The sequence below is a fragment of the Acanthisitta chloris genome, unplaced genomic scaffold (assembly GCF_000695815.1).
Source record: "Acanthisitta chloris isolate BGI_N310 unplaced genomic scaffold, ASM69581v1 scaffold17272, whole genome shotgun sequence".
Lineage (NCBI taxonomy): Eukaryota > Metazoa > Chordata > Aves > Passeriformes > Acanthisittidae > Acanthisitta > Acanthisitta chloris.
This window is the reverse complement of record NW_008661237.1, coordinates 4,003-28,529: the sequence shown is the minus strand read 5'-3', so window position 1 is coordinate 28,529 and position 24,527 is coordinate 4,003. Positions and strand designations below refer to the sequence as shown.

The following is a 24,527-nucleotide window of genomic DNA, read 5'->3' as shown; positions in this document are numbered from 1 at the left end:
GTGTATTATACAATTGCTGACTTTACTTATTACAACAGACCAGAAGTTGCAAATTCTGTTTAATTGCTACAAGAAGTCAGGATTTCAGATTTACCTTCAGATTATCAGGCAACTCTGCCCGTCCAGCATAGCCAGGGTTCATGGTGATAAACACTGCACACGTAGGATTGAGAGAGATCTCTGTCCCTTCAAAGAGGAATGTTTGGAGTTTGTGAATAATAGCTTGCTGGATGCTAAGTATTTGTTGGGCAACTACAGATAATACTTCAACCTGATAAAAACAGAACAGATTGGAAAACGTAAGACACTTGGAGACAATAAAAAATGGGTTTGTTTATATATTCTGATGGCTATATTTGCATTCCAGCGGGTGAAAATAGCTCTGTGTCTGATAATTGAGCCTAAATATTAGCTGCTATTGAAGGGATCCTCTGAAAGTTAGTGCCACCGTTCCCTATTCAACCAACAGACAGGTAACAGAGGCTTCTAAAAGCCTCCACAGGGAAATACCATGTGCCTGAATGCAGACATTTAAGTTCGTTGGACAGGAACTCCCTCTGGAGGCCTTTAAAAGCACTTTCCCTGCAACTCAAACGACATAAAGAGCTTAGGCTCTTCACAAAGACCGATTCACTCCATGCCCCAAATTGAGGGTGAAGTATGGGTAAGGCTGCCCAGTGGCAGTGCTTTAAAGTATCAAGGTAACAGAATATTTGGAAAGTAATGCTAGCACCTGAATTCACTAGAAAACCGTTACAGCAGAAAAATGGAGGAATTAAGGTGTTAAGGACACTAATACAGACAAAACAGAACTCAATGAAATTTCCTATTTACTGGTATATACTTAAATTGAACTCCATCACAATAACCATAAAACTGATCCAAAGTCATTAGTGATCAAATTGAACAAAACCAAAAAGATCAGAGTAAGATCAAGGAGGGGATTAGATGTATCTGGTTACACAGCTAGTTAACCAGGTCACTCAGTGACACTCAGCTAGACATCACAGGAAACCACAGGATTTGTCTGTCCAGTGCTCAACACAGACAAATGCAGCCTCACAGCTGTAGCTGGATTTCTCAAGGAGAAGACAAGGACAGTTCTTTCCCAACAAACGAGTGTCACATACAAAAGAAAAATCGCACAGCAACAGTTTTTTCAGCTAAAATAACCCAGAACAAAAGACTTCTGGAACACAGCACAGGTAGGTCTATGCTCCCACAGCAGGCAGCTGAGTACCTATTTCTGTGTCACTGATTATCAGAACAAAGAGGCTCCACCAAAAGTAAAAGCAGAAAATTGGCAATAGTGTTGTCATGTCTAAATCTCAACCTTCTTGTGTCTTAAATGAAAGTTTTCTCATTTTATTTGAGTTAAAAACATTACCTCAATTCTATTGAACTCGTCAAAGCAGGCCCATGCACCAGATTGTGCCAGTCCCTTAAAGAACTTTCCCATTGCCTTGTAGTCGAGACCATCAGAGCAATTAAAGACAACACACTGCAACAAAAACACACAGAGAACATTTCTCAGGATTAACACAAAGTCCTGTAGAACATTCCTGGCACCTAAAATGGAAGGGAATATTATTGCTAGTTTTGGATTGCAGCACCAGGATGTCATATGGACACAGTCTGAAATGTATGTTTCTTACTATTTCCATGGTTAAGGAATAGAATCACAGAATCATTAGACTGGAAAGGACCTTGAAGATCTTCAATCCCAACCATAAATGGATGGGTACAAAATATACATTACTTGCTTAAGAATGGCATTTCAAGAACTAACTACATATCCAAACGTAAACAATGGAAAGAAGAAAAGGGGTTTTTTGTTACCTGCTTAGCTAGTGCTTTTGCTAGATCTTTTGTTGTTTCTGTTTTGCCAGTTCCAGCAGGCCCTTCTGGAGCACCACCAAGGTTTAATTTCAAGGCACCCATCAGTGTCCTACATCATCAAGAACACAGGAATTAGGTCAGTCTTTAGAAATGGATGAAAAAGTATAAAGGTGGTTTCAAAAACCTGGGAATCACATTGCTCTCAAAGTGAATTTTACCCTAAAAATGAGATCCCTGTTAACACTGGAGTGATCTGATCATTTTACAAACCCCTCATTCAAAGGCTTTGACCGGTGACCCCAGGACACTCCAGCAGTGAAATACAAAATGCCCTTGAATACTTCAGCCTTGAGGAATGAAGTATTTCTATTTCAACTTCTTGCAAGCCAGCGGAGGAATAAGAAGCTAACTGCATTAAACATCTGTGAAGGGCTCTATAATCACCTAATTTATTTCACAGGCAGGCACACCCAGCCTGTATGTCTTATTTCAGATCAATTAATTGATCAGTGCTACTGTAGAATTCTTTACAGTTCCAGTACCATGGAACCACCACCATCTCTTTTCAGAAGCACATTCCTGCATACAACATAGGCTATTACTGTACTGGTGTAGAAACGTATACATTGTAAATATTTTACCATATTTGGGCAAGGAAGATATAAAAGATTTACCTCCAAAACCTACAGGAAAATCTTAGCTGCTGAGGTTCCTGCTATTACTAACTATAACAAATGAAAGTAAATACAGATCAGTCCAAAAAATTGAAAACATTGTTCACAACAACATGGCTTTACCTGTAGCAGCGATCTGTCAGAGGGGTTATAACCAGACGCTGAGAATTGCCCAAGTACTCATAACCATATTTCATTTCTGTTGCAATCATTCTCACTACTACGTCATCCTCTTCCCAGTAGTATCTCAGCTGAGAAATCCATTGGAAATCATTCAGATCTCCGACTTCGTCATGAGCCAATTTTGCAACCACATCACGAGCTGCAGAATAAGAGACAGATTCTTTGAAAATCTAACCAATTCTACTGTGTCAGTTCACTTAAAGCAACTTATAAGTGAAGTAACATTTACTTATAGGTATGTAAGAGTAAATTGACATTTAGAGTAGCAGGCTGGCTTGTAAGTTAGAAAAGAATTTGTACCTATTTTGCACAGACAATCAGCTTAATCTGATCTGCTCTAAGTCGATGGGAGATAATTGTACAGGACTGAGCAAATCCCACTTGCCCAAAGACACTGTGCAGTAACTCTGTGGCTTCAAGTTAGAGGAGGCATTTTAGCTGCTTCTCTCAAGCAGTTCACCCCTCTAACCACAGCAGCACTGCCCTAAATGTAACAAGAGAACAAGCAACCACACATTACCATGGACATCAATGACAATAAGAGCTCCAAGTGTCAGTCGGGCTCCACTGGACAGTTTTCCTCTCACTAGCTCAACAATGTCCTTAATTTGTAGATTGCACTTCTCCAATAAATCCTGTCACAGAAACAGAACATAGACATTAGCATAATCCTGTAGCTAGCAGTTCCTAAGCTCCCAGGGATGCTCTTCCAAAAGATAATAAGGGAAATCTGGACACTACACAAACATCTAAAATTCTCTTTCATATAATGGCATTTTATTTCACTAGGAACACTTCAAAAAAGCATTATGGCCAGAAAGCCCATTGAATTAACCAGAAATTATTTTCATTCATTGAGCACACATTTGAGGAAAGCCTCAATGAAGTGACAGTTAAAACTGCCATGATGACAGAGGCACTACAAACACAAAGAAAAGTATTTTGTGTGAAGTAACAAACTTGGCTGCTGCATCTTTATCACCACGAGAATCCAGCAATAACCAGACAAATAACTGCACCATTCTGTAAAGAGAGATTTCTGCCTGCATGTCTCCCTGAGGCTTCCCATATAAAGACAGGAGTCAGAAATAAAAAGACAGAGTGTTTAACAACTGTCGGTCACTTTTGGTTTGGTTGGTACTTTCATTTACACCAGTATCACTTGTAAATAAAGTAATACAATTTCCTTCAGTGGGATTTCTCCTGATTCATATCAAAGTAAACAGGAATAACCCTCTGCTAGACACAATAAAAATGGGAGAAGAAAATAAAACACACTGCATGAGTAAACTCCAGAATGTTGACTGAGGATCTTCTTTGGTAGAAGGAGGTTTTTATTAATAAGAGTTCAGTGCTTAGAAGAAATAGAAAGGTAGAAGAAAATCTTACTTGTAAAGTTCCTTTCGCTATAGCCTCAGACACTTCTTCTGTCCAGTAAATGGATGAAACACAAATAACCACCTGTCCAGGCCACTGCAGTACCCACGTTTTTCGTGGAACCTGAAACAAAAAGATCCATTCCAGACACAAGAGGTCGTACAAACACATTAGATTATGGCACTGATAGCAATTACTTTCCCCAAATGTCCTTTGTCTCATGCTGTAAATAAATGAGAATCAGCATAGAAAGCTTCAATACTTTTTCTTCACTAAAACTTCAGACTGGTACTACTGAACAAGGAGAGTTGGATTCCACTTAGCTTTAGATAGGTTTTCCTAATTAAGAATTTCAGCAATGTATTCATATACATTTGCTTGTGAAATCTAATTTATACCATAGTTCATGAAAAATTACCGTGCTATATTCTGTCATGCCATCTTGAAGAACTTGCTTTATACTGGCTAACATCATTTCCTCTACTTGCTGAAGCCATTTTTCTACCATGCCCTGCAAGAAAGAGAAACAGTTAAGAGTCAATACACGTTTCCTGATTATATCCCTCTTAAAGGACAAGTTATTTAAAATGTGTTAGGCTTCAGTAAGTTATCTTCTGATCCAGGTGTGGTATATAAGCAGAACAAAGGTTGAAATTTCCTAAATTCTGACAGGCAATACTGCAGTTTAACACTGTTTGAGGGCGAGTATATGAAGCTAACCCTAAAGACAACCCAGCTAAAGAAACAGGTGGGTATATTTCGTATAAGCATAAAGAAGAAACAGATCTCAGACTGCATGGTCAGCTAAACTGGGTCATTTTAGCCCAGGGCAATTCTTGTTCCTGGGGGATTAAAGGAAAAAGGTACCTGTAACTCACAACATGCCCCACCTTTCATCTCTTTTCAGTTATATACAACAATTCAGCAGTTCACCTTCATGTTGAGAACAGCAGAAGACACAAAGAGCTGAGACACTTTTCGAAATGTATAATGCTACTCTTTCTACTCAGATCCCTTTGAACTAATGCTCTGTTTCTTCACTGCCAACCACTCATCATTTCCCTCACTTCTGGTTCAGCCACGCTCTGAAATGTTACATACCTATATAGAGAGCTTGGGTTTATACATGTATGTGTGTGCCTGTGTGTGTATCTCTTATGTATCTATCTACAGCTTAAAAGTAGTAGGTGCATAAATCTGCAAAGAAGTGCCCAGAGAAATTTACTGCAAAATTAGTATGTCTTACTCCTTTTTGTAGGAAATCCTTTTGTTCTAGAATATCGGTCTGTATTCTCACTTCCTAAACACCACTCATGATGTGATCCTAAATGGTTTAAACCCAATTCCCTCAGAAATACGCACTTCAGGCAAAGTATTAATCTAATTTCATATAGTAAAATAAAAAAAAATTACGTTTGCTTTCACTGGGTAGATTTTCTCTATGAAAGGAACAACTTCTTTCTCTGAGCTGATCATGCCTACAATCTCCAGATCTTCTGTGAATTCCAGTTTAGCAATTCCTTCAAAACACTTCTTTAAGTGTGGTTGCACTCGAAGGGGATCCTTTGTTTCAGACAGTATTTCAAGCAGCTCATCATTGGATAGGAAAAAGAATCTGTTAGAAAAATACAATTAATGAACACACTTTCCAATCATGAGAGTTGTCATTAATAATCTATTCACGCATGGAATTGGTTTTATTGTTGCTCAAGACACTAGTATAACAGAGAGGAAATTATCATCTCAAATTGCTTTCCTTAAGCAATTTCTAGCATTATAAAACTCATCACATCTCTTTTTTCAGAGTTTCAATGGGACCATCTTTTTATGCAAAGGAAGAAATAAGGGTTCTCAAACTCACATGGGAAAGAACAGATAGCTCTGTGCAGAGCCAATAAATACTCTGTAAAAAACCCTGAATCCTGCTCCTCATGATCATATACAACTCCTACATATCACACACCTCTGCACAACTAGAGAGGGCAGGGCAGAGACATAATTGCCCATCAGTCATGAGATGGTAGCAAGTTCCTGCAGAAATACCCTGGAAGTAATAATACCTCTCTAATCCTAAGTTTACACTGTGCTAACAGAATCTTCCTCCCCATCCCAACCTGTCCCTGACATTTCATAACTGGAGCTGAGGAAAATGAGTTATGTCTGGAGACAAGGGCAGGGTTTTCTTTTCTTTTTTTTTTTTTGCTGCCACTGTGTCCCACATGTGTTTATAAAATGAGACTTTTCAGCTCAGTAGAAATGGTTTGAAAGAGTTTCTGGCTTCTTGTTTCTAACTTAGGCCTACTTAATTAATTTACCTTGGGAAAAATAATCTTTTCGCCTCCAAGTAAGTGTTCAACCCCTTTTGAACGTCTTCTAGGAGAGTGTTTGCTTCCCGAAGTCTGTCTAACATCATGGGTTGCTCAGTTGCTACAAGTACCTTTGTGTCTTTCACCTTTATAAAAACAAACACACAGGAGAAACTGCTAAAAATTTCAATAGGTTTGTACATTAAACTTGTTATCATTGATCACATATATTGCAGGAGGCTAAAAAGCTGCATATTCTTCTCTGTAGTGAGCTCTCATGTTATTAAATATGTATCATGTTTTGATAGTTTTGATTTTCAGACTGTCAGTTTTACTAATTTGAACTTTACAGACAAGAATGAAGGAAATATCAGGAAATAAAATCTTTGGCCCTTGCTCCTGTGCCTTGAACTTGCTACATTTTTTTCCATTCACAAGTAAGTTTTGTCAAACAGAGCCACAGTGCATGACAATTATTCTCTGTTCTCTCTATCTAGGTCACATTTTTTCTTTCTGATAACACTCCTCTTCAGGGGAGTCTTATTTCAGAATAGGCTTCATCATTCACAGAGCCTGAGCTGCTGGACAGGTCTCAACTTCTGTTTGTTTATACTGATTATTTCAACACCTTTATCACCAAATCACACACTCCCAGTGTTTATAACAAACATCTCAGCTCACACCAACATCAGGATCTAATCTCTTACCCAACTTCTTATTTAATAGGAACAGAAACAGGATGCCAAATTGCAGTTACTATCCCCATTATCTTACCCTGACATATTAGCATCTCAGTACATATTCACCAAGCTGTTGAATAACCACAGAATCACATAAAAAAAATGTGTATGCCTTAAAAGTCTAATGCAAACTCTCACTGTATCCAGAGAAGGCTTTGTACAGATTGTCAGTGAAGTCTGAGCAGATCCTGAAAGCACAAATCATTCATCTTTCTACCTGATCTCAATCATTTAGCCACAAAAAACTAGAAAATTTAGAATTAATACTTGTGCTCTAATTCAGCCTACAATACCTAACCATTAAAGAAATCTCAATGCAATAATGATATAATCTACCACTTTTAATTCAAGACCAGAATTTGTCAGGCTTTCGTAAAAGATTTTCCACTCCATATTATGCCTTCTTGTGACTTAAATAAAAATACATAACTGCAGAAAAAACCAGTATATGTGTACAATATTAATAATCATGTTACCAGGTGTGCATAAAAGTACACAATTTACTACACATAAGCACTTACCACTTCTGCCATAATGTCCTTCCAGTATGAATCCACAATCTTGAACTTTCTGCCCTCTTCAGGCATTTGAGCTATAATGTCTTCTGAACTAAAAATTGGTTCCAAATACAACCATGTTGCCTGACATTTTAACCAGTTATCTAGAATATCTTGCATTAAACACAGCTTATCTTTCCAAGCCTGTAATGAAAACATTTAATATTTAAGCAAATTACATAAAGAATAAATCAAGAAATATGAGTATGTGTTCTCAGAAACAGTTAAAAACTCTGTAACATCTTATCATGTCAGAATACCTTAAAGCACTTAGAGGAAGCATAATATGAGACAGGTAAGCTCAAGCAAACTGGTTTTTCCTTACCCAGCATTCAGCTTCTATTGGTTTGATGAAGGGAGAGCCACATATTGTCTGAATCTTAACAATGTGATCATCCAGCAAAAGCTGGATGTCATCCACTGCTGACAGGATGCTGGTGTCCTGTAAATACATCACATTTTGGTAAGGCAAATGGCAGTCACTTCATTTCATCACTCTTCAACCTCACACTCATTCAGCTTCCAGTTTCCCCCTTCCCTATGATGGCTGGAGCAGCAAGGCACTGAGAGAGCCTGCAAATGTGTGAAGCTATCAAATGGCATCTCCTCTGTACACCTCTGTTTCAAAGGTCCAGAGATGGATTGCTCTGGGAACAGGAAGCTAATGCCTTCTGACTCAATCTTTTGCACTGTGATTCTTGTTTCTTCTGGGCAAGTTACAATTTCACTATAGTCTGGCTTTCCATATAGCACTGGAGAAGTTCTCAGGCTTACAGATTTGTTAGGATGAGTAGGTGAGATCACAAGTTGTTTAGATACTAAGGTGCAAATAAAAGGATATATAACACTGGAGACATTTTCCAAGCTCTGGGGTGTGACGCCACTTTGCATCATGCCACAGTGAAGCAGCAGTCACTTCCCTCTAATAGTTCTCAATTGGTATTCAGAATCAGAGTCATTCTTTTCAGCTATATACACTGATGTTTACTCACAGTATCCCTGTACTTCACCAAGCTGAACTGTATGTTGACCCACTCCAATTTCATTTTCTCTATTGATTTCTCCAAGGAATACTCCTTACTTGCAGCTGCTCCAATAGGTTCCAACCTAAATTGAAAGAAACGTTTCTTTGAAAAGTTTTTGCAGCATAGCTGAAGAGCAAAAAAAAGAGCAGTTGAACGTAGAGTTGCATATCAGACAACCTTCCATAATAATTTGCTAATAATATCATAGACTCTTAGTTCAAGAAATAATTTTGCACTTTCAGACTCACCAAGTTAAGGTACTGATATTCATTGTAAGACAAATATAGGCAGAAAATTCTGACTGTGCAAATTAAGTGGTTTAAGAGTAAAACTGGATTTTGGTGCCTTTGTGCTATAGAACTTATATTCACAGCTTATCACAGCTTGATAAAATGCAACTGATTTTATAGCATGTTTCAGCAGCACACAAAACCCCTGAAAAATATTCAGGATCTGACCTATGAAATACAGTGTCTAAAAAATGAGACTAGAGTAAGCTTCTTACTGTTCAATGTATTTTGAGAGTTCGAATTCCAATAGGTTTTTAAGAGCAGTATTTTTATCAGGTTTGATCTCACATCCTACAATTTCACTAATCTGAAAATGAAGGAAGAAACAAAATCTATTATCAAGATGCATTTTTGTAACAGACTTCTCAAACAGCAAGCAATAAATGCTAAATAAGTATTAGTGCAGCCCTCCAATTTGCTTTTCCACTATAAATTATTAAATCAAAGAAGCTCCTGCCAGTAGCATTACAAATTTCACAATGGGATCTGCCATGTGATAGGATAAAAGATCTTATGATGAATGCAGAACTATTACTATATGCCATGGTATGGCACACATGAAGGAGCATATTGTACTGTCAGTTTCTGTGGCAGAATTCTCCCACAGTCAAAGCAGAGTTTAAAGTACCTGTTCCCAATGTCTCTCCTTCATTCCTGGATTGCAGGCAATTGACAGGACAGGGAGATATTGTTTAAATTTATCGAGCTTGTATTTCACAGATTCTGCTACGCGTCTAGGCCCAGCCAGATCTGGGAAGCTCTTATTGAGCACGTACATAGTCCTCCACATGTTTCCAACATCTTCAGCAATTGCATCAGCATTCAGCTTCTGGAGAGGTCCTGAATACAACAGTACAAAAGAAAAACGCAGGAGGCACATCAGGGGAAGTTTAGGTTAGATATTAGAGGAAAGTTTTCCCTGTGAGGGTGGTGAGACACTGGCACAGGTTGCCCAGGGAGGCTGTGGCTGCCCCAACCCTGGCAGTGTTCAAAGTCAGGTTGGATTAAGCCTTGAGCAACCTGCTCTGGTGGGAGGTGTCCCTGCCCAGGGCAGGAGGTTGGGACTGGATGATCTCTAAGGTCCATTCCAACTCTTAAAATTCTACGATTCTATGATCAGCACAAGGAGATTTCCAGGGTTGTTTACTTACAGCTATTTATGATCACTTTCCTTTAACTGGAAATCAATTCCATTAAAAAAATTACCTTGATGCAAAATCCGAGTATATAACTCTATTTCATACTGCTTAACAGCATTCATTACTTAAAATTATTTTCTCACAACTAACTAACCCTTTCAACTTCTACTTAACTAACTGATAATTTCATCAAATGAACACCAAAGCCTCACCATTCCTCCATTCCTCAGATTTGGTATGGAAATCATATGCAGTTACCCAAAGTTGCTCAAAGGGTTGTTTGTTTGCAATTATAGTTTGCAGTAGAGGAAATTGACTCTTCTCCTGCCCAAGTAAATCTTGTTCTTTATTAATAGCCTATAAGGAGGGGAAAAAAGTATATTATTTCCATCAAAAATTCCTACTCTTGCTTAAACTTTTAAACAGGTCATGTTGAATACAATTATTTCGCATGTTATAGCCAGACAGGTAACTGTGTTCTTGAAAATTCTCCTAGTTATTTCATGGAATCATTAAGGTATTTTCCTACCTAAATGATTCCATGATCATCGTGTCCAACTGTTAATGCAGCATTTGTTTGGTATCTTCCACACTTGAATAATTAAAAAACCCTGTAGTGTAAACACTAACCTAGAGTGTTCAGTTCTGGGCCCCTCAGTTCAGGAGGGATATTGAGGTACTGGAGCAGGTCCAGAGAGAGCAACGAGGCTGGTGAAGGGAATCGAGCACAAGTGCTATGAGCAGAGGCTGAGGGAGCTGGGGGTGTTCAGCCTGGAGAAGAGGAGGCTCAGGGGAGACCTTAGCACCCTCTACAACTCCCTGCTCACAAGTTTCCAATCCACTTTGAAACCTGTCTGTAAGCTCCTCAGTCAGAGAGGCTTATAGGAATCTTTTTAAACTTGTGATTAGTTGTTTTTTCTTTTACAGAAACATCTGGGAGCTCCAACTAAAACAGGTATTAATTGCTGTGCTTTTTCATGGTAAGATATTGTCTTTTCCGAAAGATTCTGCAGTATAAGTCAATGTACAAAGATCTAGATTTTTAAAAAGTGTTGCCTTCCTCATTTTACAGGTAGGGAGGTGATGCACAAAGAAATGCTGTCTGAAATGCAGACACTGAATTCAGATTGAGCCCCAAGTCTGTGCTTTTATAATGCCAAGAGACCTTTCATGAACTTGCATTAATTCAGTGTGAGATGCAGGCAGTAGAATATAATGATGCACATTCCAAGATAATATTTCATTTCATGTCTTCACTAAGCAAACTGTCATGTCATTCAAATTGTGTGGATACACCTCTTATTGTGATAATGTATTAAGAAACCTGCACTTAATTACTTGCTCTGATCTACCTGTAACAGCACATCAGTGCTCCTAACTCACTAATTAAATATAGCAGGTGCCTTTAAATCAGATTAAGGGTGTTGGAATGTAGGACTAGCAATTTATCTAAATTCTAAGCTCATTTAATTGGTTCCATTTTCTCTTTTGAGTGAGACTTAATTAAAATCTTGACCCTTAAGGCTTCATATATGCAGAATCTCATTGTCTCACTGTGATTTAGAAGGTTAATTAAGCCTCACAATGCCTGTGAGATCTCTTAAAGACAACTCTTCTCATCTCCCAGTGGAGTCACAGCTAAGACAAACTGTTCAACCTGGAACCATACAGCACACTGGATGGAGAGCACTGATGGAATCTAGGAATCTTGGTCTTCAGTTTCCTTCTAGCATTTGAAACTTCCCTTTGTGTGATATAATGCATATTTAATGCCTATCAGCATTACATGGGAATGATACAAACAGCTGAAAAACATTTAAGCTTAATTAGAGGACAAGCAGAGGGACTGAAATCACAAACCATGGTTCAGGAAAATGCCACCTCCCTAACATTCTGCCTCTGCAAGCTGTGCCAGAAGAGTTCTGTTTTCCATGGATAGCAGGAACCAAACTTTTGCTTGTCCAACACATTGCAACCCACTCCATACTGGACTAGTAAATACTAACCTCGAATTCTGTTAGTGCATCATCTAGATTCTTATTCAACTCTTTAAATTTCTCAGTGTTGTTCTTCATCTCTTCTATGGTCATGACATCTCGTTTTTTGAACCATTCTACTTCTCTGTTATAACCTTCAAGGGTTTCCTCAAACTGAGAACACCTGAGGTAAAGATGACAGCTAGGTAATATGGTGTTCTGTTTCATTCCTTTTCAGGTTTCAGTTATTTTATAACAGGCACTGTTAAATGAAACTGATCTCAATTCTAGTGTGAACACAGATGCCAGTGAAGAGCCATTAATCAGTTATATCAATACTGTGCAGTTCACAGGATTAGAATTCAAGGTTCATTTCCAAACCTCACAATTGATTTACTTTACTTACATTTCCTACCTTTACTACCTAGAGGAAATGAAGGAAGAGTGAGAACAATGTAACAAAATTATGTGTAATGCTGTACTAAGCAAGATAACAACATAGAAATATTCTGGGCCAACCCTTCACTCCTCTTTTCAGATCTACTTAAGCACAGGAATATTCTAATCCACTCTCATCAACAGTATTTTTCTGAAGTCTCCATAATACTTTAAACTACATTTCTTCCTTACTTTCTCACCTCCCTTATGTTTTCCTTCTTTGACATTATGTCTCTTCTATCGATACTGAGATTTTTCTTTTCTTTAAAAATACTCAGTGAAAAAAGGTATCTTAAGCCCTTACCTTTCAAGCAACACCATCTCTGCTTGTTTCCTCCTCGTAGACAACAGATCTATACTGTTTTCAAATATTTTCTCAATCTGATGAGGCCAATGGAAAACTGTGCTGTTCAGGTTTATGTCATCATCTAAAATAAAGAAATAAATAGACATTTTAAAGAAAATACTTTGTAACCAATGAGCCAATGGAATGGCTGTTGTGAAGAGTAAGCAAAACAGCTAAAACTACGTTTAGGAATAAGCTAAGAAGCTGGTGGTGGATTATCTTCCCTGCACTTTCCACGTGCTGCCATGGAGCTTTGATACAGTTTTTTACATGACTTTTTCTCTGAAGGATTTTTATTTAATAACATAGAGGTTTAACAACCTTTGTCCAGATTACATTAATCTGATAAGGCCTAAAACATTCTCTAAACCACATTAAAAAGCCCTGACTGTGCCATTCTCTACCATCCCTTGCTGCACTGGTATATTTTGGCCTCTACTGAATTCTTTGCTTTCTGTCTCTTTTGGAACTTTCCATTAGCTTTCTCAAAGCTGCAACATTTAGGCATGCAGAGCCCTATCTATATGTAAATATTTTCATATGGGAATTTTATATTCTGTACTTGAGACATACCAGAAAGATCAGCATAGACCATGAGGAATTCCAGCCTGCGTGCTCCTTTGATGAGCTCCTCTGTCAGTTTAACAACAGTAACTTCACTGGATTTCTTCAAGTAGGCATCATATTCCACTAGCTCTTCAGTGTTCCGTGGCACCTCACTCATTCTCTTTGCTATTAGGTCATATTCATCACAAATTCTACAACAAGAAGAAAACAGACATTTCACTGGGATTATATGTGAAAGGAGATACAAGATCTTTAAAATTAATTTTGTCATTGAAACACAAATACTAAATTTCTTCATGAATCAAACCCTTTTTTTTTCTGTGGGTTCTAGCCAATGCTCCCTGTTCAGCCAGCCTGGCCTTCTTCCCACCAGTTCATCACCGACCTCCTCCTGTATCTGTAAGATTTTCTTCTTAAAGCACATCCAGCCTTCCTGGACTCCTTTGCCCTTCAGGACTGACTCCCAAGGGATTCTAACAAAGAGTGTCCTAAACAGGCAGAAGTCTGCCCTCCAGAAGTCCAGGGTAGCAGTTCTGCTGACCCCACTCCTTAATTTTCCAAGAGTCAAAACCTCTGTCATACTGTGACTGCTATGACCAAGCCAATCTTCAATCACTGCATCACCCACCAGTCCTCTGTTTGTGAACAGCAGGCCCAGCATCACCTCGGCTGACCCTTCAGCAGCTGTGCCAGGCAGTTACCTCCCACACGCACTAAGTTAGATATTTATTTTCAAGTATTTCTGTTCCTGTTAATTTTAAATACCCTCTCGGGTGTATTTGCACAAGTCTGGTCAGTACCAGAAAACCCAGCAATGACTAAAGGTATCTCATCCACAGATACACAGCATCAGTGCAGGCAGACAGCAAGAACCACGAATGCAAACAACAGGTACCTTTTATTTGACTCTCTGTTTTCCATCACTACAAATTCAATCAACCTGTCTTTCAGGCTTTGGATTCGATTGCAGAACTCCTCATTCAGTTGTACAGCATTCAGACAGAACATGGCCAGAGGGATAGTGACATGCATGGAAGTAATCTCTCTTTTCAGCTTGGTCAAGCTCTCAATCTTCTACAAATGGACAATAATACATCTGTTATTTTTCCTAAAAGTCTATAGATGAAAAATGCTGAACAACAACTAATAGTTTCCATCTAGCAAATGGATAATATATTCCAAACAGAAGCAGGAAAACTATTTTTTATCTTTCCAGAGCCTTGTTCCTATCCACAGATTCCAGGGTTGAAAGCTTTGCACAGTATTATGACATATTAGGGAGCTCCTAAAGAAGTATTTAGCCATATCCTAACTAAGCAATGCAGAGAGGAGTAGACAGGGCTGACTGAGGACAAAACATTCAACAGACATTCAAGCTGCAGATTGACCAAATACTCTAAGCAGCCTTCCACTGGACTTACTGAGAAAAAAAAACATAACTCATAGAAGGTCATAAAGAAACCTCCTCCTACATTTGCACAGCAGCCCTGCAGTAAGGGGCTATGTAAACTGAGTATTCCCTTGTACTCCCAAGGGTAAAACAAATGATTTGTTCTTTAGTCAATATATTAGGAAGGCAAGTGTGATGTGTTAGCTGCTGTAGGAACATGCTGCAAGTGGCAGTAACATACTACCTTAGTTAAAGCTTCTAAAGAATGACCTTCTTTCAAGAAATCTGTGACATCTTGCTGTGCATCATTGTTCAAAAGATTGCTGTATTTCCTGTACACGTCCAAATACCTTAAACACGGAAGATCACAAAAGCAAACGTAAGATTCCAATGTGAGGTTTCTCTATAATAGGAAAGAAATACACTCAAACTGCCTGTTTGAGCCAAATGGATAGTTAGGAAACTGAGGATTTGGATGGACAATGGAGTTTTCAGCCAAAACTTACTTCTGTGGACCAAGTATGTTGCTCTCAAAGATCTTTTCAAGTTTGTTCATATACTTTGAACACAATGATTCATCTGGTTTGACTGTACTGAGACTGAGATCATCTCTTTTTAATTCTGGAAATAGAAGTCTTTCTACCTAAAGGGAACCATTGCAAACACTGTAACAACATAGAGAACAGTGGAGATAAAATATTCCATTACCCATTCACCCACCACTTCAAAAAATGTATAATTTAGTAAAAACACTGCAATGTGAAAAGACTCTGATGCATAATTAACAGTTAGTTTGGCTGCAAAAACTCTAAGAAAATCAAACCAGTGCTTTAATATAACTTGAATCTGAAAAATATCTTCTATAACCACAAAAGTTCACAGAGTTCATGATACACAATCCTCCTCATCATCTTCTATTTGTCAGTTTTCAGTCTCATTCATATCTTCTTATATCATAGACAGTTTTTATCAATATTGTATTTTGTATGCAGCTCTAACTTATCCAGTACCTTTGGAAGTTCCTCAGCACTGTGCAGGATCTCCTTGAAGCAACGACTGATTAAATCCCAACATGCTTTCAAAGGTGGCTCAAAGACAACATTGGGTTCCTTCACACGGAGTTTGACTGTTAGTATCTGAGGTGTGAAGAACTGCATTTTGTGATATGGTTCTGTAAAATCATTTCCATCCTTAGAGAAAAGAATGAAAAGTTTACATAATAAAGAAATGAGCAATAACAATTTTAAAAATATGCAAACTCCACCAAATCTCTTAACTACACAGCACCAGTGGGATTGTCTTCCCTGATTTCTATTCAAAACTAGATGCTCCAAACAAGATCTCAAGGTGCTGACTCCTAAATGAATTTATGAAAGTTGGAATTAGGAAACTGGATTTACACCTAACTGCCTTGATTTTCCCTTAAGTAACATAGCACTAATTACAGAAGGAAAGTTCTAAAAAAAATTTGAAAAATCTATAATACCTATCAGAAATAAAATCTAGAATCCTGGGGGATTTTTAATTGCCTTGTGTGGTTAGTAAAAGCTGTCATACCCCCAAATTGCCTTTACAATAATGGAGTCCTAATCCACAACTAGACTCATAATGTTGATGCTATAATAATTAAAAACCAACCAGGCCAAGCAAAACACAAAAAACCCAACCCAAATCAACCCATAAGGCAAAACTAAAAAAAATTAAAACACCCAACCATCAGCAACACCATCATCACCCAGATGCAAGGCTTAGTGGCAAGACCTAGTGCAAGGCCTGACAATATTAAGCATGATCCTCTGGCTGCAATGCAGTATTTAATCTGCCTCTTTTATTTATGCATATTGTGTCTTATCATGGTAGCTCCTGGGTGATCCTATACTTAAAATACCCATTTACACTAAAAGGCAACTTAATGGTAGTGGTAAAAACTCTCATGGTGTAATGCTTATTATTTTAATTCTGTGCATTACTTCAGCTCTGCCAAGGATTGCATAGAACTGTGCACACTTTTGACTTAAATGGGGATTATTCATGTACTTTCAGAGAAACACATGTAAATGTTTTGCCTGGTTAAGGCCAAGAAAAATTAAATTAAAGCTAAAATAAAATAAATGCATACTCACTCAAGACAGAGTTGAAAACTATGAACTGCTAGTTGTAACCCTAGGCCTACAAAGTGATTATTCAAGTGAGCAGTTCTTGACCACGAGTATGTACAACTGTGTGAAGGATACAGCCATTTTTTAATGGAGGCAAGAGCCATCTGGGACATTTTAGCCTTCAAAGAGCATTAGACTTCATGGCTATATGAATTACCTCCACAGAAGACCAAAAATTAGAGATACACTTCACAGCACATACCTTGTGGGTCATAAAAAATGCAAGAAGATCTTCTAAGGACTTCACAACCATCTCACGCAACTGTAACGACATTAGAGTTGCCACAGAACGAAAATAGCTCTCCACTTGCTGAGGGGAATCAGAGTCCTTTTCTGGAGCAAAATGAACCCATTTACTTTTCTCATCAATGAAAATAGATGCACAAGTTGGGATCCACCTACAATGAAATAATACAGAGACAAAGTTTTTAAAAGCTTGTTAGTCACACTTTTCTTGTAATGAAATATAAGCTCAGATGTTACCTAAAGAATGAGTAAGATTCAAAGGGCTGGAAAAGAATTGTTAATGGCATCAGACAAAATTTTGCCTACCAGGACTTGGAGGAAACCTTAGTTTTTAGCTAAGGATTCCTTGGGAAATTGGTTTGGAAGAGATCTCAGGTAGCAGAATGCAGTCACGTTACATCATGGGCCTCATACAGTTTTTTTCTTAAACTGATCACTTTCCATAATTAAAAATTGAGGATTTCTGTCACCATTTTTATAGATTTAAACTCTGCCTCCTAGTTTCCAGTCTATATTTTTTCACAGTTTATTACCATATGCACTCTTGCAGTTCCAATGGCTCTGTCAGCACCCAGAGGTTTATTCCTCTCTGCTACTTACCCCTTTGTTTTGGTAGCCTTGGGGTTGGGACTAGTGTCATGTCAGTCTAAGATCTGTTTTAAAAAGGGCCTTCATGTAAATCAGACCCTAAGATACTCCATTTATCTACTGTTACTACAGCTGGCACTAACTTGTTCTGAAGGATATCACGAGCTTCTGCACAGTGTCTGCGAATGATCTCCTCCAACTCATCAGGCAGCAGTGGCAGATCTTGGCACAGCACTTCGGTGCGCACGAACCTGAGCTGACTGTACCTACAAGAGTGAAATAAAGATCAGACTTTTATGGAATACTATTCAAAAAACCACCCATGAAATATAGCCAGGAAGGTCTCACATGCATTTATAAACACCACTAATATAACTTCAATGATGCATATCACTTCATTGCTAAGCTGTCCAAGTGCACTTCTAATGTTGTTTTTTTTTCTATTGGCAAACATAAAAGGCTTCACGGGTTTCATTTTGTACTTGCTGCATTTAAAATTGTTAATTTTTTGGGTTTATCTTTTTCCTAGATGCATTACTGTATCCAGTCATGAAAGAAGATACAGAATGACACCTACTGCTTCTATTCCATATTAATAACTATCAGTAGCTATCCTGGCTACTCTGTGGGAAAAAAGGTAAATTTCATCAGCATGACATATCTCACAGTCTGTAATATACAAAAGCTTAAAGTCCTGCAAATGTTTCTTAAATGCAAAACCAGCTCTCAGGATTACTAACCATCATATTTCACTTCATAAGATAACAGATCTCCATCTTCAAACATCCCCAGAGGAAATTCCAACTACAGACATTTGAAAGTCATTAAATTTTATGAGTTAATTTTGTTAATTTCAGCAATCAGGACAAGAATTCCAAATCACCATTGACTTGAGCATTGAATCTTAATTTAGGGATAACATCTTTTAATGAAGGGGATGATCTTTTCATAGCACATATTTATCCATTCCTTACTGTGGACATACAAATATGTTCATGCTTCCAGAGCCTGCAGGAAACAATCATTTTATGCTGAAATTCTTAGAGGCTCTGGAAAAAAATTATTTAGAAAACAGATATATTTTGCCCCTTTCTTTCTAGTGGCTCCCCCAGAATCTCTGTAGTATGTGTAGAGAAGTCAGCAGATGCACTCTCTAACAAAGCCATTAAATAAAAGCATTCTCAGTTGCATTAAGATCCTGTGAACAAGACATCTTACTGAGAAAGCCAGAGCTCTTGCAAAGTGGGCATCAATGGATTCACTGTGAATAGATTCCTTTCATTCCAGCTCTTCACTTCTTCATAAGAACTGTGCCATGGGACTGGTGCACAGACAACTCTCCGGGGAAAAGGGCGTGGGGTACTTCCAATAGACAGTCTCTCTCTCTCAGCTGGATCCATCAAGATGTAATCAACTAGAACAAATCATATTTATCATGGAGAAACTCCATGTGTGGTCAAAACTTACATTCACAACCACTGTCTTCAGGAAACTGCAGAATTCTGCACAGTGAAAACTTACATAGTCATACAGTTACTTGTATGATTTTAGGATAAAATACAGCACAATAATCAAATTACAAATGTGACTATACAATTATTTCAGAAAAAGAAAATGAGAATTGGTCCTGGTTCGTAAAATGGGAGGCAAGAGAAAGTTTTCATCCTATCTCTGCAGCTGATGGGATGTAGGGTTTGGCAAATAGGTATTTGTTGAATTTGGAATGTTATGTAGCATGGTCAGAGATTATTTTCTCTCAGGTATCTACTGTGGTTCTACTGACCCCAAAGGAATTCTCCATGGATGCTAAGAACAGAATGACACGTTCTTTCAAAGTGCAATAAATGCCTCCACACTTGGAACTGCTCAGAGATTTTGAGTCTTACCAATGGCTTTCATGATGCTGATAGAATAGTCTGCCTTAATCTCTTGCTTTATACTTGCACGCAAATTCTCCAGGTCTGGCTTAGCAAGAAGGTGAGCTGGAATATGCTTTAAAATTTCATTCATCACTTCCTTATTTTGAGGTGCCACCATGTCTTCCCGCACTCCATTGTATATGTAGTAGCAGTACCTCTAAAAATGGTAAAAATATGCTTATTGTATGACTCTTCTGACAGGTAGTGAATTACTACAAAGTATTTTTAGCTTTTCTATCACTCAAACCTTTCCTGTAATTTAAAGGTGTTTGAATATAATGGATTTTGGCTATCTATCTCATGCTTCTTTTTAAGCACTGCCAATGCCTGACATTTTTACACCTCTCTCATCTGTTTGATGTAAGGTATATACCTCTAGAACTGAGTGCAGAACATTAAATTACTGATAGAAAAAGTGCTGCTGAACAACGTAAGAGGTTAAGAATTTGTAAGAGACTTCAACTTGCAAAGCCTTTCGAACAAAAATCAGAGCAGCTAGAAAACAAATGAGAAGATTTGAGAATATTTAACAGCAATTTGCTATATTGAATATTTACATCTTCTAAACCCCATGTACTGCCTTCTTTTCTCATCTACTTCTAAGAAAACAGTTTACAGAGATATTGCAGATGATCACTGCAGCTATCCCAAAACAAATTATATAAATACCTCTTTATCACTTTTTGTAGGTGGTTTTTCTAGCCTACTCATCTCCTTCTCTTGTAAATCTATGACAACAAATTGCTCTTCAGGGGTCAGTGGCTGGTTGTCTGTATAATTTATGACATGCAGGTCTGGCACATGAGCAGGTGCAGTCATTGAAATGGGATCCAAACTCTTCAAGAAACTTGGTGCACTTTTAGAAAAAAAGAATACAAGTTCAGTGAACAAAGAGCAGTAATGGATACGGATAAATGACAACCATTATATAAACAACTTGTGCTACAGTGAGGACAAGTATGACCTGTGGAAGTATTTCAATTACTCAATGAAAGAAACTCATTAAAATCCTATGATAGGGTATACTACTTTAACAAAAAGACTACAAGCACATAAGCCTTACAACTGCCCAGGATCACTCAGACAGTATTTTAAAAGCAATTCTTATCAGAGCCAAACTTACAAGCACAATTATTTAGGTTGTCCAAGATCTCAATTTATTTTCATGTGATCAACTTATTGAAATCTTAACTATATGTCCCAACAGTCAGTTTTGATGCACATACCTTTTTTGTAGAGACTTAACATTTCATGTTTGGATACCTAACATAGCATCCAAGTAAAAAGAAATATTAAATCACAACTCAAATAACTGGACTGATTGTAATCATCTGTGTCATTATAACAATACAGTACATTACCTAGGAGAATCACGTCTTCCTTCTGTAAGTTTGAGCTTTTTGCTAGGAGCTTTAAGTACCAGTTAAGAAAAATCACATACAGAAATAGTTTTCAAGTAAGAGATCATATTGGTGACAAACTGAGATAAGATAATTAATCAGATAATGAAATAACAGAAAACTACAATGTCAAAAAGAAGCATTTAGGTTTGACTTAGCATTTAGCAAGATATTAAAGTGATGTGTTAAATAATCTTGCTGTTTCTGGGACTATAGCTTCAGGAGAGCATTCAGCTCATGCATAAGATTTTAGTGCTTACTTACCCCCTAGCACAAACCATATTGTCTGCTCTGGGACTTTCTGTTGTGAATATAAAAACACTTCTATAAGATGCATAGTTCCAGCATATATACTGCATATGAAAAATCTGAGAAGTCCAAACTATAACCATGTGCTTTTCAGACTACAAATAAACAGGTCTTTAAAAAAAATAATTAATGCATCATGCCTATTCACCAAGAAAAGTACCATGGACTGCTTCCCATATCCCACACATATACTGGGGAAATTCCCAGAGCAGAAGAATCAGGTGCTGATAAAGAAACTGCTAAAGAGACCCAATAAAGAAAATCAAAACCTTCTTAGGTAGCATACAAGCAGATATTGAAGTTACTATGTCTCATCTATCACAGAGAAATAAAACAATTTCTAACACTTCAGGGAAGAAAAGCAACAATGCAGAATGAGCATATCCACAAACAGAATGACAGTAGGTAGAAAACTAAGGTTTATGAAAGTCTTGTCCTTACTACAGAGGACATTTAACTAGATAATCAGGAAATACACCTCATTAGTAACTTACTTTGGAATTTACAGGCTAAGCAATGGAGTTAATTTGACATCTGCAACTGATACCGTACTTAGAGCCTAAACGACTTGTTCTTGTAAAATATTGGTAAACTTAAGTATCAAAATTATAAAAACTTAATCTTATTTGCTTTACATCACATGATGTGTGGAATCAGCAGCATAAAATGTCTCCTAATGTGGGATTTACATGTGTATGTACAGTTTGCTAACAAATACACCAAATACATAGTTTACAAGAAAGTAAAGTGTATTAAGTAAAATTTGTTGGATTTGATCCTCAGGTAAACATTTTAATGCCTGTCCCCCCATCTTGTTAGGTAAGCAAATATGCTCAAATATGATCATAACAGGGGTGCACATTGAATCTGTTTCTATTTTCCTGTTGGTACTAACTTTTACTTCTGTCAATTATAAAAGCTAACTCATAGTTTGTTCATTTTCTGCTTTGCAAACAAGTCACTCCAAATAATTGCAGATGATTATCTGGAGGGATGAACCCAACTAGCTAATCAGAAAATGGTTTTTCATTTACTAAAGTTATGCATGCATTGGGAAATTTGTCTCTACTGACTCTGAGGTGATAAGCTTGTGTTTATTAGGGATAAGTGTTTTTTTCCAGGGATGATGCTTTAACAGATAAAGAATTAGAGATAAAAATGTATAGAACAAGCAAGGTTAAACTGATAAACACATTAAAATATGGATACGTGGTGAGGCTGCTCTCTGCTCCCTTGAAGCCAGGGATATCTCTGTCACTGAAGAGGAATTTATTTTCTGCAAATTTTTCAATTTTAAATCCTTTGCAGTAGGAGTGTAGTTATTAGCTATGGAGTCACTTGGGCTCCGGTAGAAATCCCGTTCTTTGAACGGAGCTGCCTGGGTCCATGATGCCTCCTGCATCAAAGGAGGGTAATGGCTCTCCTGATGGAACAGCTGAAACTGGAAACAAAAAAAAAAGCAGAAGTTTTACACAGCACAGTAATTTAAAAAGGCTTCTTAGAGCTAGACCAGGATTAAACATCAATTAGTATGAAAAGCAAATACATAGGTCTGACAGACATTTCACTGCCAATCTATTTTTAGATCATGACGTTCTGCACATGCACAAGGATCATTTTACACAGCACCTCAGTAGCAGTATTATGCATAATTAAGGTCTTTTTTACAAATAAGAGAAGACATTAGTACATTATCTAGTGTTTTCTATTCCCCCCAGCTCCATCTTGCTTCTTTTATTCTTCTCCTTAAGTTTGCTTAAATACAGAAAATTCCTATTCCTTGAGACTTTGTTAAGGACCTGTCTATGTTTAACACTCAATCCTTGTAAGAGTTGAACAACAGTACAAGTGAACAAATTCAGCTGTCATCTTCCTCTCTCTCACATCAGTACAGGATTTGTAATAGATTTCTTCTGTCTGTTCACTCCATATTTTCTCAGGTGACTTGGTATCTATTGATTGATTTGTCATCAGTCCTGATGCCTAAACCTTAATATTAGAGACAGCTCACAGGAACAAGGGATGTGGGATCAAGAAGGATGTTTCACAGTACCCTCAGAAAGAAAAAGTACCTAAGATAGAATCATGAATGTACTTGGAATCATAGAACTTTAAGGTTGGAAAGACCTCCAAGGACAAGTCCAACCTTCAACTGAGTACCACCATGTCCACCAAACCACACCACAAATAATGCAAATTTGCTAGCACATGGAATGTAACGTATGCCCCGACACCAGGGAGAGAGCACACACTTGATACAAGTCTGGAGGTGGAGCTGAAGCAGAAGCAGGAGGGTGTGGTATCTCTGCTAATGGTTTTGCAAGACCCATATTATACATGGAATTGTTTTGTGACTAGACAGAAATGAAAAACAACCTCAAAGACATTTATGAAAGACACTGTTTCAAAAAAGATTGATGAAGAAAGAACAGAGACCTTCAGTTTTCTTTGAAAATCACACACTGCAACTTTTCTAATCGTAAGGAAACAGACATTCTGTGGAGTCCTCAGCAAAAGATGTTCTGTGCAGACATTTGATATAACATCCAATCACTAAAAAATGTCAGAAAAAAAAACCCCACTTTATTTTTAGATCACTGAAAACAATTTAAAATTATTTAAATATTTTAAGTTGTACTAAAAACTCCACATGGAGTTTGTAATGGTATAAACTCTGGACAATAAAATATTAAAGCCTACTGGACTGTCAAATTGACAGTGAAACATTCCATGCTGTGTGAACCATATTATGGGGGAGGGGAAAAAAAGGCCACTAGATTTTTTCTTGTGTCTATAATGACCCAGTTCCAGAAGAAGCTACTGCCAGGATGCTGCTGGAAGCACAGATTGCTCTCAAGGATTGCAAAGTGTTTTACTACAAATGTCAGAATAACTGATGTGTTTTAGGATCATGCTACACCTCTTCAAGGTACCAATACTTTGAGACAGCCTCCCAGGACTCCATACAAAGTTCTCTCATGATATTATCAGAACTAATTAGCCTCTCAGTGTTTTAAGATGTTTTTGAATAGCAACTTTCCTTAGTACAGGCCAAAGCC

The 24,527-nt window shown here is 37.6% G+C and overlaps 1 protein-coding gene across 1 annotated transcript in view; it reads right to left on the bottom strand.

Moving 5' to 3' along the window:
• DNAH3 (dynein, axonemal, heavy chain 3) overlaps positions 1-22,888 on the bottom strand; it is a 49,822-nt gene extending 26,934 nt beyond the window's left edge. The window contains exons 1-29 of the mRNA XM_009070161.1: positions 22,678-22,888; positions 22,021-22,027; positions 20,429-20,606; positions 19,727-19,916; positions 19,059-19,254; positions 17,984-18,106; positions 17,209-17,404; positions 15,858-16,037; positions 15,354-15,490; positions 15,092-15,197; positions 14,353-14,531; positions 13,464-13,648; positions 12,849-12,972; positions 12,137-12,290; positions 10,343-10,487; positions 9,620-9,831; positions 9,207-9,298; positions 8,669-8,783; positions 8,002-8,118; positions 7,641-7,820; positions 6,389-6,525; positions 5,487-5,688; positions 4,492-4,584; positions 4,086-4,196; positions 3,217-3,331; positions 2,637-2,835; positions 1,840-1,948; positions 1,388-1,501; positions 95-271 (exon numbers count right to left, since the gene is read on the bottom strand). Of these exons, the coding sequence (XP_009068409.1) occupies positions 95-271; positions 1,388-1,501; positions 1,840-1,948; positions 2,637-2,835; positions 3,217-3,331; positions 4,086-4,196; positions 4,492-4,584; positions 5,487-5,688; positions 6,389-6,525; positions 7,641-7,820; positions 8,002-8,118; positions 8,669-8,783; positions 9,207-9,298; positions 9,620-9,831; positions 10,343-10,487; positions 12,137-12,290; positions 12,849-12,972; positions 13,464-13,648; positions 14,353-14,531; positions 15,092-15,197; positions 15,354-15,490; positions 15,858-16,037; positions 17,209-17,404; positions 17,984-18,106; positions 19,059-19,254; positions 19,727-19,916; positions 20,429-20,606; positions 22,021-22,027; positions 22,678-22,870 (4,266 nt within the window). The 5' untranslated portion in view covers positions 22,871-22,888. The remainder of the gene's footprint in view (positions 1-94; positions 272-1,387; positions 1,502-1,839; positions 1,949-2,636; positions 2,836-3,216; positions 3,332-4,085; positions 4,197-4,491; positions 4,585-5,486; positions 5,689-6,388; positions 6,526-7,640; positions 7,821-8,001; positions 8,119-8,668; positions 8,784-9,206; positions 9,299-9,619; positions 9,832-10,342; positions 10,488-12,136; positions 12,291-12,848; positions 12,973-13,463; positions 13,649-14,352; positions 14,532-15,091; positions 15,198-15,353; positions 15,491-15,857; positions 16,038-17,208; positions 17,405-17,983; positions 18,107-19,058; positions 19,255-19,726; positions 19,917-20,428; positions 20,607-22,020; positions 22,028-22,677) is intronic.
• Between the last annotated feature and the right edge of the window lie 1,639 nt (positions 22,889-24,527).